General features: G+C 44.6%; 1 protein-coding gene across 1 annotated transcript in view; it reads right to left on the reverse strand.

Moving 5' to 3' along the window:
- Positions 1-496: 496 nt before the first annotated feature.
- Positions 497-16,486, reverse strand: part of Cds (CDP-diacylglycerol synthase) — a 37,153-nt gene continuing 21,163 nt past the window's right edge. Inside the window, exons 10-11 of the mRNA XM_084589579.1 lie at positions 3,367-3,470; positions 497-3,197 (exon numbers count right to left, since the gene is read on the reverse strand). Of these exons, the coding sequence (XP_084445705.1) occupies positions 3,080-3,197; positions 3,367-3,470 (222 nt within the window). The 3' untranslated portion in view covers positions 497-3,079. The remainder of the gene's footprint in view (positions 3,198-3,366; positions 3,471-16,486) is intronic.

Consider the following 16,486-nt stretch of genomic DNA (forward strand, 5'->3'; position numbering starts at 1 on the left):
ACCAAAATACTGAAAGGTGTTCGTTGCAAGGGTAGTGATACAATATGCAGAACTTTTGTTCTCAACTGCATACATAGCTATGTAGGTTTTAAATTGGCTAGCTTGGAAGAAGTAGATGACAGCCTCAGAATTAAGGCTTCTCAGGGAAATTCCACAAGTGCCACAAGAAGGAACACATCAGTATTCTCACTTCGTTCATTGCCAATGTGCTTGCAGCACAACTGATGATGACTGGGAATTGATGCCTGCAGGATTATTAGGAGAGGAAGCATTGAATCTTCAATGTTGCCTGCTCTTGTCAAATACTTCCTTGGAGTACTACCACAATCGTAACTTCAAAAACTGATGTGGGGCTTGCCTCAAGAGAACCAGGGGTCTAACTCCAGTAACAGTCTGCAGCTACATGCAAAAGAAGGTTTGGTTGAACCAATACTGTGTTGTCTTCCACTTTGGAATGGCTAAAATGATGTCCATGAACGGCTGCAAACTACACGAAGATGCGCATATCTCTTTATTACACTCTTTGATCCTCAGTAGTGCAGGAATACCTCACAACCAAGACAAAGGTTCTGTCAATGCAACACCATGCTAAGAAAGTGCATCAACAACATGGCAACAAGAACGATTGCAGCAGACATGAAACAGCCAACATTTTGTGCACTCGAGCTGCCTGGAACACTAACACGGAACTCTGAAATATGGGATTATAATGCAAGCATTACATTGCACTGTTATATGAACATTTACAGGGTATAACATGTAACACAGGCCAAGCTTAACAGGTCAGTTTGCATACCACATGCTTTCCTGAGCCTCTTTTAAAAAAGCCCAGGAGTTTATGTTGATCTCCTGACATATTCTGAATTGTACCAGCAATTTTTAGGCAATGAATATAAAAAAATATAAGTGAGTAGTTCATTACACATCCTGAGTATATATTTTGTAGTGGATGTACCACTTGCATTCTACATTGTGGAAGTAAAACCATCTGTGTGACTGACTAATTTTGCTGAAAAACTAATGCAGCCAACATCGCAGCTCGCGGCTGGTAAAACCAATGAAAAGCAAGTGCGATGCTTGCCATTTAGGATTCTAAATTCCTAGTCCACTGAATTTGCAAAAGATACCACGTCAGCCATAGCAAAGCTGAAATGTTAAACACATGTGGAACAAACTAAATTAGCTTAGTATGGTTTAGTGTACCTGTATATATATGCATGTACATATGGGACACCCTGCATTCTGCATCAGTGCTTTCAAAACACTCTTGTGCAGCACATGAACTTCCACTGCACTTCAACATGCACAAATGTCTGCTGAAATATCTTTCAGTGTGACGATGAAACCAAAGTACTGCTCACTGTCCGCAGTGCCCGTCATGTGTACAAGGAAAAAAAAAAGCTCACGTCTGAATTTGATCAGACGCAACATGAAAACTAACCAATGAATGCAATCAGTTTAAGGTGACTCAACAGTATGCAACCTAGGCATAAATGCTACCAGTGAATAAAGCTCACATAAATCCGGTTTAAAATGTCTACTGATATCACAAACAATGCGTCCAACACAGCGCACCAAAGAGCGCATTTTTAAGCTTCTGTTCATCCTTAAAATGGTAATGAATGGTAATGCAGTAACGAACAAAATTTCATGGCCTTGACCTAATGCCCCATAACTGGTAATTCTTTTACAAATACCATAAAATACTCTGGTCATCAGTGGATGCAGTAAATGATGTACAAATATCAATTTAAATGCGTGACAAGTTTAGATGCTTTCACCCAAAGCAAAATGCCAAGTGGTATAGGGCCTGTGAATTATTTTACACTACTCGCTATTTAGGTGAAGCTACTAAGGGCAAGTCACGCTTTAAAAGGATACCGGTTTAATGCAGTCAAAGTGCACCTCAAGCAATAACAAAGCAACATGGAATGCAGCAAACATGAAACACTGGCACATTTAATTTAACAAAACAAGTAGTGCTCAAGTCATGAAAAAGCAGTACCACTTTTAGCACGCATCTCATGGAGCTTGTGTACCTTTGTCAAAGTAGCCAAGTTTGCCCAACACCTACACAATAATGCAAATTACATTTGAGCAGCCACAGAACAAAACTGGACAAGAGAAACAGATCGTTCAAGTTTTTGTTACCGTGGTTGTACCTTTAATGTTACATTCCCTATCACAAAGCTTTCTCATGGCAGTACACTGCAATTCAGCGCACACTTGGGCTAAAAGCCAGCCACAGACTAATAATCACGAGCAGCTGGGAAAATAAGCCTGCTGCTTAATACAGCAATACTGTGACATGTCAAGGTAAGTTAGAACAATGTACTGAAGTACAGCACTGCTGCAATGCTTTACAAAGAGAAATCGTTCTGGTCGTGTGGCACAACTGCAACATCTGTAAGATTAACAGAAACCCTTAATGGTACACTCATTGTCAATGCACGAGATCCATGCCTCTGACAAACTGCATAAGGACATTCCAGCGAAATTTTGAGTGATGCAACTTCAGGACTCACCAGAAAACTTAAAAATTAAAACACCACAATTAAACAAGACGCAATAACCCTACATGTGCGTGCAATAGTACATCAAGACAAATGAGTGCGTCAAGTAAGAATTGGAATGCGCAACATCCAGCCTCGCAAAACACTAAGCAAGTCAATCTGCTGAGTAGTAGTCCACTATGGTCATGGCAGAAGACCCAACTAAATGGGAAATCTAGACACACGTGTCAACTGTTAAACCCAGCAAATCAGATGACACACCTATATTAAAATGTTTTAAATGCATGTAAACACTGCCTCAAGCCCACATGGCCTTTGCTTTTTGGTCCGTGATTGAGTTTGCACCTTGGCTTGTGTGCCATGCTCCCTCATCAATGCGTACACTGTTGGTGGTTACTGCCTTGATTTGTGAGCTAACACAACAGCCGAAAAACTCTATTTAGGATGAATTTGGAAAAGGAGGAAGAAAGGGGAAGGTGATGAACCTTAAGTATAGAGCAAGGCGGTGATGCCGACATGAGTGACTAGTGGTGTGGCAACTGCTGCTTCCAGTCGTGGCACTCCCTTTAGGAAGGGAGCAGGCCACGTGCTAGCAGTGTGTCTCGCAGACTGCTAAAAATCTGCAACTGTGCCTCAGGCTTCATCAGGTAGATTTGCTGCAGAATCTTCTGCTGGTTTGGAGCCCTGTGAAGAGCATGAAAGCTAACACATTAGATTTTACATGGGCTTCGCAATAAACAGAATTTCAGCACAATGACCATTAATTAATGCACAAGATATACTGACTCTATCCTATCATTTGTACAGTACTTATAGGTAAGGGGCACATGACACATATAAACCACCAACATACCTGATAAAACTGTGGTAATAGACATTCACAAAGGAAGCCATCAAGATCTGGCAGTCGAAACGATCCATAATACCTCCATGGCCAGGAATGATGTCACCAAAGTCCTTAAGGAGAAAAAAAAATTCACGCATGCATTAGAAAATGTGCATGCACACACCACTGTAATCGCTTGAATCCTAAGAAGCTGATTGCAAGGTTCGTAATAAAATCTTGTAGCAGAAGATGCATATGACCACAGATGAAAGGTAGAGCTACTCATTGACAAAAAATAAAAATGAGAAAAGACAGATTCTGCAGATGCCTTAGGAACTTCTACTATAGCAATACAACAGCAATGGCACAATGGTTACTGATGACATTCCGCCTAACACACAAAGTTGGTGCCTAAAACCTCAAAAAAGTGCAATGATATAATAAATGGAACACCTTTATAGTGCTAAGCCAGCTTCAACGAATTGATATACTCTCGAGCAATAGCAGAACAGTCAATTCATCTTACAGTTACATATGTAAGTACCATATTTTTCGGTGTATGAGACTTGAAAAAGAAAAAAATGTTTTAAACAAAAATTTTGCTATTGCGTCTTATATACAATGGCACATTTTAAGCTTTTTTTGTTTTGTTTTGTGCAATGTTTCGAGGTGAACTTCAAAGTCAAACGGTGGCAGTAATGACTTTCGCGATTATGAAACCTATGGACGTTTCAGAGGCCCGAAACATTAATAATGAAATGCCAAAAGATTACAGCACCTGCGCACCCAAAAGTGATCGGGTGTGATAATACCACAATTGGGTGCAAAAGGCACTACTCATTTAGTGGAGTTGTGGAGTGGGCCCCTGAGGCCTGGATGATGATGATTATAAGTTCTTTATTTACTCCCAAAATAGGGGAACCAGTCAAAAGACTGGTTGCACTGCTGTGCAGTTATGGTGGCAATGATAACTGCAGGCTTACGCAAAGCTGGCCCGCCAGCCTGCCACCCAAGCACGACGACGATCATAGCAGCAATTCTGAGTGTGAAGCCTTTGAAGGCTTCATCTTCGGGCATATACACTACTGTCACATGCAGAGAAAATGTACAAGTGGAACGAATTGTAACTACGGTTTGAGACTGGATAAAGCACAATGTGACTTCTGGATATTAAGAGCTATACATTTTAGGCCTACATTTAATACATCAATGCTATATTGGAACATGAGTACACCATGGCTTCTAAATTCAGCCAGGCTAAGGTTCAGTGCAGTCACATTATATCAACAATTTCAGAAATGCAAGCTAGTAACAACAAAATTTAGCAAGTTAATTGGTGGCAGTAGCTGTGGCAACATGCTTTCATGCATGCATTCATTTGTGTGCACATATGTTAGTAGTACCCTGTTCATAAATACGTCAATTTAGATGGTAAAATCTGCTACACCTGCTACTGTGAGAAAGTTCATCACGTGCTTCATGACTTCAACTAGTAATGAACTTATACAGGATGTCGACAGATTGTGCAATGAAATTAAAGCATTGCAGTGCAGTCTCATGGTGTATAGTAAGCTCAGGGATAGAACTGACATCAGGCTCCTGAAGCTGCTTTTGTAGCAGAAGAAAGGACAATATGGTAGCAACAATTTTGTGTTCTGTAGCAGGTGAAACAGCATTCGGTAGCAGATATTTCAGCTATTGCAAGAGGGAGAGCTGCAGAAGTTTCTGCTGCCACAGAACATAAAAAATGCCTTACTGGAAAATTGCAGCTCTCAGAGAAGGCATGATCAGACACAGTATGCCAAAAAAAAAAAAAAATGTTATTAAAGCATTTTTTTTTTCCAAACAAAAACAACCCATGAAGTGAGCAAATGGGATAGCTGTTAAATTCTTTTATTGAGATAATTCATACTGGCTGGCCTCAATACAATCTTACAAGCAAAATAACATGCAAAACGGACACTGGAGGCTGTTGTGCCATTTCATGCCTTCTCTGTGCTATCTTGAGTAATTAAGCATTTAGAAAAACATTTTGCCAAACAAAATGTCATTCTCATTCAGGATGAGAAAATAATGAGGTATATGAGGTAACTACTGAAAAAATTAAAAAAAAAAATATTACATCATGGAAGCCTCCAGGTATTATTTCATCATTCTTTCCTAACTGCTCCTGGCTTGTGCCATCCAGCAGCAAGTGGTGGGATTGGTGACATGGCGCTCAAGATTGCTTTGAAAACTAGTGAAATGTAGCAAGGCAGCTTGCCAAACAAAGAACGGCAGCTCAGGCTAAAATGTGGGTGGGACCATTATTTTTACTCTCCCCCGCAACTCATTAGAGATGGGCACCAGATCTGAATGCCACCACAACCATGATGCTCTCGACTAGATTAAGGCCGCTTAGCACTCTGGCAGCATTTCAAAGAGAATCGGTGTAGTTATTTCCTCAACCATTTTTTCTTCTTATTACATAAACAAAGCTTGACTGACTTGAGACTGTAGCTTTTGCAATCATAGTTTAAAAATGCACATTCAAATTCCAGTGCTTTTATAAATGATTCGCAAGAATGGATGCCTTATCTGATGGCATTGTGAGTGAGATTTCAGAAGTAAGCTTCAGGAAACTCACAGAAAAGTTTCTAAATATTGTTCCAGGTTCTTGTGTGTCACATCATTTTAGTTGCAGCTGGTACCGTTCCAATGCCGCAGTGAGGAAAGTACAAAGAATCAAAGGGGACAGAACGAAACTACACTTCGGAATAGTGCGTGTGTACGAGATGCAACTGTGCATGCTGGATTTGAAGCTGCTGCCATCTGCTTTTGTCACATGCGACTCTAAATATCCACATTCTCGTTTCTTAGCCCAAATTTGTGCAAACTGAAAGCAGCCGTCAAGAAAATACAGCTTCTGAGAATATGCACTTCAGTTTCTGCAGAGGTAAAAAATTGATAGAAGCACTGAAACTGGAAGACTAGCATCTGTTTGCTCTTTTTGCTATGGAAACATACCGTGCAGCAGGCAATCAAAACATTTCTTTAGTGCAGGGCCCAAAAGTGCCACCAACCCCTCTTGCTGCAAACTGACAACTGGCCTTATGAGGTTATATTATTTATGCAATATTTGAAATTTCGCATATTCACATGCACCTCTTTCATGTGGGGACTGTCATAGAAGATGCATGTAGCCTACTCATGAATGTGCGGGCTTCTCAAGAGCGTGCAAGCCAAACTTGCACCGTTAAAGGTATATCTAGCAGGATAGGCCTCATGGAGGGATTATAGTAATTTCTTTTTAGTACCTTAAAGGCTGTCTAATAAAGGCCGTTCTCACACTGTACAAGTCAATGTGCCAGCTCTACATCTGATACTGATTTAGTTTTTAACTCTAATCTTAACGCTTGTGGTGAAAACTACCAACAATCACGGACCCACAGCAAGCTATATATATATATATATATATATATATATATATATATTTTTTTTGCTAAATTAGATACCAGGGTTTTGCTGGACAATGCAGATACTATAACCAAACTACTTAAGATGTTTAGTGGAAAATTAAGTCTCAACATCAGAAGTTGAGTTGAACCTTTAATGTTGCTATATATCTGCAAAGTAATGCTTTCTTATAGAAGCTAAGAGAGTTTTGTGTCACGTGAAAAATTTCTTTTATCATTTTCAATTAATGACATGCGATAGTGTTCCCATCATTCAGCAAAACCTGATGTTGTTTGATGAAAATAATGTTAGCCATTCAATGTGCTTGAGGAAGTCATTCACACTGGTTACAGCACAACCCTGCTGTGATTGCTCAGTGGTTAAGGTGCTTGACTACAGAGCTGGGGGGGGGGGGAATTGATACTGGCTGTGGTGGCTGCCTTTCAATAGAAGAAAAATGCAGGGTACCCATGTATTGTGTAATTTTAGTTCATGTTATAGAACCCCAGACGATTGAAATTATCCACAGCCTTCCACTATGGTGCCCCTCATAGCCCCAGTTGCTTTGGCACATTACACCTCATAAACCTAACCTAGCCTGGTTACACCACACCCCTGGAGGACTTGCAAATATGAAATCTTATCACCGGTCAGAAGGAAGGTATTAATTATTTTATTATGCCAAGAATTATTACCTTGCAGCATTTCCAGCACTTTGCTTTGTTGTGCTAGACCATGCGTTCAGCTGGCACCACGTTGAAACCAGTGCCGTTCACTTGAACCTAATGAAGCAAGCTGAGTGCACAACGATTTTCTGACCAGTCGCAGTATGGTTTGACTCATCCAAAGCAACTGGCTGGTGCCAATTAAATAGTGCAAGCTGGTTCATCTTGCCAGCGCGAGCCACAGATGGTTGGGCCTTGCGCCCATTTGTCGTTTTCCAACCATGACCAGTGGCACTTCCAGATTGGAAGATTCGAACTGTGGACTGCTGCAATGGATTCCGGGGCTATAAAAAGCTGGGCCGTGTGCAGAGAGGTGAGAGACAGCAGATGAAGGGAGCCATCCTCCCAGATCATTGCCATACGCTCACGGCCCCAGAGCTGATTTTGTAAAAGCCCTTGTAAATATTGTACATGTTTCATTAACTCTCCATCATCTTGATTGTTTCTTCGCTCAGCTCCGCGCAGCAGTGGCAGCAGACTGAGATGTCCAAAATGCATTAGCACAACAGTGGAGACATCAGAGGGATGTCCCAGGCATAATTGCACAACAGTGGGTGCATCAGTGCGAGCTCTGAAAACCCCCTGCGTAACAGTGGATGACAGCTTTGGGATTGACCGGCATGACCGGCATCAGCTACCTCAATGCAGTCAGTGGGTGCCTGATGTTTACCCCTCAGTATCCCACACTTCTCTAGCACAAGTTGTAATTTGAGAAGAGCTGTGTGAGGTACTGGAGTGAGCTTTGACTGTTTCGAGCCAAGAAGGAGCGTTTTGAAACCAAAGTTAATGCAGAGGGTGTAAACATGGCAGTGTTGAGAATTGCTTACATGCCTTACCAGTAATGTGATAGTAATGAACGGCAAGTAGATTATAACAAAGACGAACAGCAAGGGGCCTTGTGAATGACAGAGAACCTAGAAGTGAAGGAACTAATTGAAATTTGTGAGCAGCTAGGCTTTACTGTAGGCTGCGCGAAACAAAAGAATACGATTCATCATGCAGACAGAGGATGTAAAGGCTGAAGAGGCAAATGAGGCCTGGACTGAGGTCAATGAACTTTGTGAGCGTGAAGAGGCTGAAAAGAATGAACGCCCGACCGTTATAGGAAAAAAAAAAAAAAAAGAACACCTTGAGTGCGAATAGCATGAAAGACAAAAATGCCGTGAGTGTGAAGGGCTTGACAGACAGATGCACCTTAAGCACGATGAGGTCAAATGGCAGCGACAGCAGTTGTAAAAGGCAAATGTACTTTGAGTGCAAACAGCATGAATGATTGGAGTGCCGTGCACATGATGAACTTGGAAAGCAAGAGCATGAGCACAGGTTTGAGGAAGAAGAAAAGCATCTTGCAAGCATGATCAAGTTCATACATCTGGAGCTTTCAGCCGATCAGTTGAGATTAAGACGGCACGAAGCGTTAACTGCCATTATTCAGGATAACAATTAAAGAGCGCGAGACAGTTTGCAGCTGTTTGTCATCGCCGAAGATATGGCTGAGTGTCTAGCAGACTTCAAGCGTATCTGTAGAAGAAAGCGCGTAGAGTGAGATAATAGGACACAGAGGTTGGTCGTCATTCTTCCTACTGAAGCGGCAGCGTATCAAGTGCCTGCTAGACAGTGGCTTGCAAGTGCTTGTTAGACAGCAGTTTGAAGAACTATGATGAACTGATAGGCTCGTTACTGTTAAGAGCTCTCACTGGGGGATCTTTGTGATAGGTATCAGAACGAAAAAATATTATGGGGGACACTTAATATCCGCCTTAAAGGGCATGGCGCGATAGCGTAAAGGTTACCACCCGACATATAAAGCCCTGCTTTAACCAAGCCGTATGAACGTGCCCGCAAGGCCTGGGAGTAGCATGCCTGACTCAGCATCCACGAGTACTAGAAGGCTTTTATTCCACTTTACCACCTCAAATGAGCAACCAGAGGTGGCAGCTCCTTTTAACTTTTTGATATCATGTGGTCTTGTTAAGTTGCACAAACCATCAACGAATCAGTGCTCGGTCATGTCAGCTACCAGCCACCACCTGCCAGTGCTATACCCATAATTTTTTCTTCACACCGCCGACACCGGATTTTCTGTGCAACGGGACCTTTAATGCTATCGTGTTAAAACAGTACCAGATCGTACTCTGACTTGGCATATCAACTTAAAGCCACTCTAGCAGAATGGCTAGACAGTGAGGAAGGTTTTGAGGGTCATGACGTGGTAGAGTGCATAGCTACAGAGGAATCTCACCAGTGCATCTCAGAAGAAGACAGCTCGTATGGGGCAGGCACCCCTCCTACCATTACGATCAAAGATGAAGCGCGTTCATCAACTGAGAGATCACCTCAACCCTCCAATATGACAGCCTCAAAATCAGAAAATGCAGTTTTACTTAATAAGAATGTGGAACTGACAGGATTTTTTTTTAAATGGGGTTTAACGTCCCATAGTGACACTTTACAGCACGGGAGCATGGGCACTGCCATATTTGGTCATGTGACCTTTCTGCCATCGCCAGCCTTTGGACCTTCTGGTTTCGATGGCTGGCGGCGCTCGGCTGCAAGGTACTGCATATCCGCGCGCTAAAGCAACAAGCTGGTAGATAGCACAGAAACTTCATGTGAATGCACACAGCATATGTAGGTGCTACAAAATGTTTATTTCACCACCTAGTTCATTTACTGAGTCCTTTTGACTGCCTGCATTAGCCAAAACTTGTCGACAAACCTGTCATCCGTCGTCGCCGACCGATATTTCGGACGTCCAATTTTCTGGAGCTGCCTGAAAATCCGGACCTTGCCACGGCACCGCCACACACTCCATAGAGTCAATGTATAACACCAACCAAAATTTCGGACGCTTGAAATCCTTCTCGTTCAATTTTCCGGACTTTTTCTTTCGATTTGCGACTCAAGAGCTACCGAAAACGCAAACAACGATGGTGCCATTTTGATTTTCTGCAACCTCGAACCCATATCGTCCACTGATCACGCCATCGGACCTCGCATGTCCGGTATAGCCTCGATAGCAGGTACCGCTTACTGCACCGTCCCACCAGCTCCGCCGTGCTGCCGTCATGCACAGTCGTTAGTTGCCGCGGTAGCCATTCACGTGTGGTGTGTTGTGCTGTACAACGTCCCTACTACAACCCATGGACCAAGGCGTTATCCAGACACTCAAGCACCTCTATCGGTCACGCTTGTTCAGTCGCATGGCGTTATGCGTGGACAGCGGCAAAACCTACAGTGTCAACTTGTCTGCACTCGGCGTGTTTTCCAATGCATGGAAGGCGGTGACCGAGGAGACACTGCAGAACTGCTTCTGCCACGCGGGTTTCGCGATCAGAGATGAAGTGCTGTCGTCACCCGATGATAGCGCCAGTGAATCCCATCAGCTGTCTTCATGTGCTGATCTCATCGAGCACTTGCGCGCTGCAGGAGTCGTTCCCATGGAAGTGAAGCTGGAGTAGTTTGCTAGCGCTGACAGCGAGATCGTGCTCTGCGCTGAGCTCACCGACGACAAAATTGTTCGCCAGGTGCTGGAAAGTGATGACTCGAGCTCCGACAGTGAGGAGCCAGAGGCTGTGCTGCCAACTAGCAGTGAACTAACCCGAGCTCTGAAGGTGCTTTCGGCTGTGTACAGAGAGAACGTCACCCTTATCGACATGCAAGCAGACTTACTTGTACAACAACGTAGCACCCCGCAGAGGCATATTGACCACTTTTTCAAGCTACTCGCTAAATAAAGTGACTTTTTTTGCGTGAATTCATTTTTTTGGACTGCCTGATTTTCTGGATGCTATTTCGGCCCCTTGAGGGTCCAAAAAATCGGTCGGCGACTATATTTTAAAAACCAATTTGCCCCTCTAATACTTTTTGTGAACAGCATACATAGTTTACTTTCAAACTGATTAGATTACAAGGTGAGTATTGCCTGAAACTCTTCAATATTCTTGCCTAAAGGGTGAAAAGTATGTTTAGCCATGCTGGCTGAGACATATAAGGATGTCCACTGTTGAGCATTGTGCACAATATTTTCTACTGAACAAAGATGCGCATGTAATCCATCGACAATTGGACAGATAGTTGAGGATTCGACGGTAACCCATCCGGCGAGGGAAATTCAGCGTATTGAAGAAAACAGCACTTCCTGAGGTAACAGAAGAAAAGTAAAGACAAACAAACAAACAAAAGACATACATAAACAGAAAAACAACGTTTTGGCACCACTACGGGTGCCCCTTTCAATGAAGATGAACTGAGATGGGCCGTTGGTTATAAAGCAATTTTTTTGTTTTTCGCCTCATAACCAACGGGCCATCTCATTTCATCTTCTTTGTGAACAAGGCACCCATAGTGGGGCCGAAACGTCTACGTTTTTGTTTTTTTCTTTTCTTCTGTTACCTCAGTGAGTGGTGTCTTCAAATTGGGCAGATATTATTTTACTTCCCATAAACGCGCTGGCTTCAAAAGACCATTACACTGCTCAAAAGCTTCGTTGGACGCTCAGCAGCGTCCGCCTGCACTGGGGAGAAAGTAAGGCTGGAAACTGCATCAGTTCCGTACCTGCAGCTGTAGCCAGCCCCAAAAAATGGAAATATAAAAAATCTCTTCATGGTAATTTTCATTATTGACCCGTACATCAGTTTGATAAAAGCGGCAATCATCAATGCTTGCACAAAGTAAGCAGGTCACAGGTATGCGCACACTGACCTTTCTTCTCAGCACAATGAATTCATTGCGAATGCGTAGGCATTAATAGCCACACCAGGATGCTTTTTAACTCTTTGACTGTTTTTGCCGTATGGGTACTGCGCTAAATGCACAGCGTTTAAGGAAATTTCACACTAAGGGTGAGTTCTATTTCGGAATACTCGACAGTCAAAGGGTTAATGACCTATGGAAATAATGTGGTAGCAGTACACAGACGCAATATATGACTTATGAGAAAACACCAGGGTCATTCTCGCATTTCTACTGCCAACGCTGAAATTAGCTGGTGCACGAGGTTTATGATAGTCCTTTGCCTACAACTTACAGGCGCTCTCTTCTCACAGAAGGAAACATCAACTCGTGATACACTTCCGAGAAAAGCGCTGGCCTAGGCCACGATGTGGCACTATATGCAGGAAGAGTCGTATATTTTTCAGTCAGCAAACAACAGGGTCATTAGGTCTACTTACCTACAGATTACTTCGACAAAACAGATATGACTCCCACGAAAAGAAAAAAAGGGGGGGCGGACGCCAGTCTGTGTTTAAAAGTCAGTTGGCATTTTTACAAAAGCTGCACAGCAGCAGTCTGCAATGTGTGCCGATGCGTGCCGAAGGCCAGAAATGACAGCTTTCTAGTGGCGCCACCTGTTGGGGAGGGCAGAACTGCTCTCGAAATTTTGACCATCTGGGGTTCTTAAATGTGCACTAATAATTCACAGTACACAGGCGCATTACTTTCCGCCTCCACTGAAGAGCTGCCGCTACGACCAGGACCACACCAGCATCCTTGGGTTCAGCAGTCAGGCTCCGTAAATATTCAGCCGCTGTAGCAGGTGAACTGACAGCAATTGAACCTACTGTTGAGCCAAAGCCAGAAGTTGTAGAGCATTATGAAGATTGCGTTGGGCTAGACAATGATGAAAATGCAAGTTCTGAAGTCAGTGTCATCCTAGAGGATGATGCGCAGAAAAATGAGTCGATGTTGATGGAATTTAAGCACCCCACGAGTTTCGAACAGCAAAGGCAGCCCCATACTGAGCATGCATATGCTGCCGAGAGTCACACTTGCGAAGTCTGCAATGTGCGAGTAGAGACGAGACAAAGCCTTTCATGCGCCGAGTTGTAGCATTCGTGATACCTACAGTCGTATTGTGAAAGCCAAACCTGAAAGGGAGGCAACCATTCAAGTTTGGCAGATACATGTCAGGAGAACAAAGAGAGCTGTCAAATAGCGCTCACGTTAGATGAGAACACTGACTTTTCAGCGCCTATAGAACCTAAAATGCTGGCCAACAGTATAGAAAACAGCCGTGTGGACAGTACTGACTCTGTTGATGTAATTTTAGCCCTAAAAGATAAGCACGAAAGTGCACTCAGAGATGCCAAGGAAGAAAGCAGACTTGAGCATGCTAGGAAATGCATCACAGACATGCTTACAGCTAAGTATAATCACAATTCTGAGGAAGGTGTGAGAGAATTGATGCTTTGGTCTAGTGCAAAACAGTGACACGCGCTGTCAAAAGAAAGGAGTATCGAAGTATCAGAAGAAAAGAGCAGGAAGGCAGGCACAAGAAAAAGTGATGGCATAGAAAGGAGAAAAAGCTCAAACTATAAAGAAGGAAAAGAAATAGCGGTCCTAAGGAAAGATGTGTGCCTGTATGCAAAATAAGCATGACCAGTGCACGAAGCGTAAGGAGAGGGACAAGTCGTTAGACAAAAGCGAAAAAATTGTGCTCATCTGCTTTCTCACATAGAAACTGGAAGGAAAGGTACAAGGAAACGGACAAGCAGAGCTGCAATGGAAGGGGTAGAGGCAATACAATGTCCCAATACAATGCCTAGATATAGGTGTTATGTTGTTTGTTCGAAGGGAGCGAAATGCAAACTCGGATGCTCTAAGTCCTGCATTCCAGGCATAGGAGCTTTTGACGAGCTTTTTGCGGTTTTCATAGAGTTGTATACATCAATTCATGAACAGTTAGTCGTAGGGCAAAATTTATGCCAACATTTGCAGCCTCAGCTGAGTGGTTCCCGGCTCAAATTTACTTTGTATTTCTGTCATTCTCTGTGCTACATGCGTTTGACATTTTAAGTCTTGATCTTAGGAGTTTTGAGCCCAATATGTGCTTCTAGGGGTAGAGCGGGCAAAATTCGGAACAGACATGCAGCTAGGGAGATCATTATGCTTTTAAGCTGTGGCATACTGATAGATGGCAGAGAGCACTTGCTCAGGTTAGGTGTTGCCTGTTGTTGCTCGGTTCTTGGCAAGATGCAGAACGACCAGTGCTGAAAAGTAAGGTCGTCAGAAGAGCCAAATTAACCTGGTAGAGGCACCTGGCCGGTCGAGTGGGGCCTGTTCATAAAAAGGAGCATGGAACTGCCTGCCGCTCAACACTGGATGGGAACTTAAGAGACTCCTGGTGTACTAGCGGCGCCATACATCTGAGCCACATGGAAGCAGCTAATCTTCATGGCATGTTGTCTGGCAGTTGGGGGTGCTATTATGCCAGAGCACGCTATCTGCTGGCACCATGTGAACTGTGCAAAGGAAGCCCAGTGCGCAACATTTTTCCGACTAGTTGCAGCGCGCCCAATGACCCATCCAATGCTCCTGGCTGGCGCCATTTAACTGCTGCCAACTGGTCTTTGCCAGCAGCCCTCATCGTTTGCGAGGCTTAGACGATTAAGCCTCCTGCCCATCCATAGACTTAAATGGCAATCAGCAGCGCTTCCAGGTTGGAAGATTTGAACAGTGGACTGCTGCAATGGTTCCCGGGGCAATAAAACGCTGAGCTGAGAGGAGAGAGGGAGAGCAGACGAAGAGAGCTGTCGTCCCGGGTCATCGCTGCATGCTAGTGTGAGCCCATATAAGCCCACGGCCTCTCAGCATATACTGTACATAAATGTTTCATTAACTCCTTGACATCTTGACCACTCCATCGCTCAGCTCTGCACAGCAGTGGCTGTGGCAACATCAGGGAGATGTCAGAGCCACGACTGCATGACAGCGGGTGCATTGGAAGGAGGTCTGAAAACTCTCTAGAGGCACAACAGCTTTAACACTTTGTACGTCAGCGGGACGCACATGTAGCGACTCGCGTGGCATGCATCTGGCACGTGCCGAAGAGAAGGAAGCAGCGCCGGCACGAGAGCTTAGGAACGCTCGCGACCTTCGCCTCGGCCAGACGTTGCCGTCATCACCTCTTCAGTTTCTCCTCAAATAAATGTAGCCGCGGTCGCCCCTGCCTGGCGATCTCTAATTTGTGGTGACCCAAAGAACCGTGCCTTCACCCCGGTGGCATCCTAGGATGGCATATTGGCAAGGCCCGGCTTTCAACCCGCCACTTCCGATGTTCCGGCCTGCAGGCGTCGGCGGGTGGTTCGCTCAACTGGAGGCTGCGATGTACCAGAACTGCATCACCATCCAGCAGTTCAAGCAAGCAGTCCTCTCCGAAATCTTACCACCTGACATCATCTGCCGGCTTACCTGCCCTGCCTCGAGTTGCCGGCCATACGATGAGCTGCGTGCTGCCGTCCTGGCGCACTTCAGCGAAAGCTACTGCCCGCTGCCGCTCTACGACGCGGTAGACCCGCTTTTGCCGCCGCCAGCATCCACAACCTCACCAGCATCACTCTCGTCTACGGCTGCATCTTCGGGGCACAGCACGCCGCAGCTGTCTACGGCCAGCTCCCTGCCACTCCTGCCTAGCGCATCCGGCCCGGCTACTCTCCCACACGTATCTATCGTCTACGACACAGTAAGCGCAGCCTCAGCTGTTCCGTCCTCCTGTGCCGTCACTTATATTCCCATTATACAAGTGGCAAGCTTTGCCGTCATTCAAGTGCTGGCATGCGAGTCGTGTGAGGCAGCAGCACCGGACTTCAGCATGTTTTGATTTCTCGCACCAAGCGTCCTGCTCATCATCTGCTATCGCCCTCCATCGCGATTGCCCATCAGTGGGCTCCGCAGCCACCTCGCTCGAACACCACGCGCTATGCGACGCAACATCTCTGGTTCATGTCACAGAGCCTATGGCCACTCATTTCGCATTTGTTGTGCACCTCCAGCTTTTCCAAGCCCCTATCAGGCAGCAACAACATATCAGCTTATGCCTACCGCAAGTGACCCGTGCGTACGTACATCGCAGCCCACAGCCGCTGTCTTCATCATGGTTAATTTTGCCCTCTCGTGCTGCAAGCTTAGGATGGTACATAGCTCTTCATCACGTTCCCTCCCCAAAACTGGCTCGCCACAGTGTTTTGTAGCATCCATTCGGCCAG

This window comes from Amblyomma maculatum, chromosome 1 (genome assembly GCF_055883805.1).
Source record: "Amblyomma maculatum isolate TAMU_Amacu chromosome 1, ASM5588380v1, whole genome shotgun sequence".
Lineage (NCBI taxonomy): Eukaryota > Metazoa > Arthropoda > Arachnida > Ixodida > Ixodidae > Amblyomma > Amblyomma maculatum.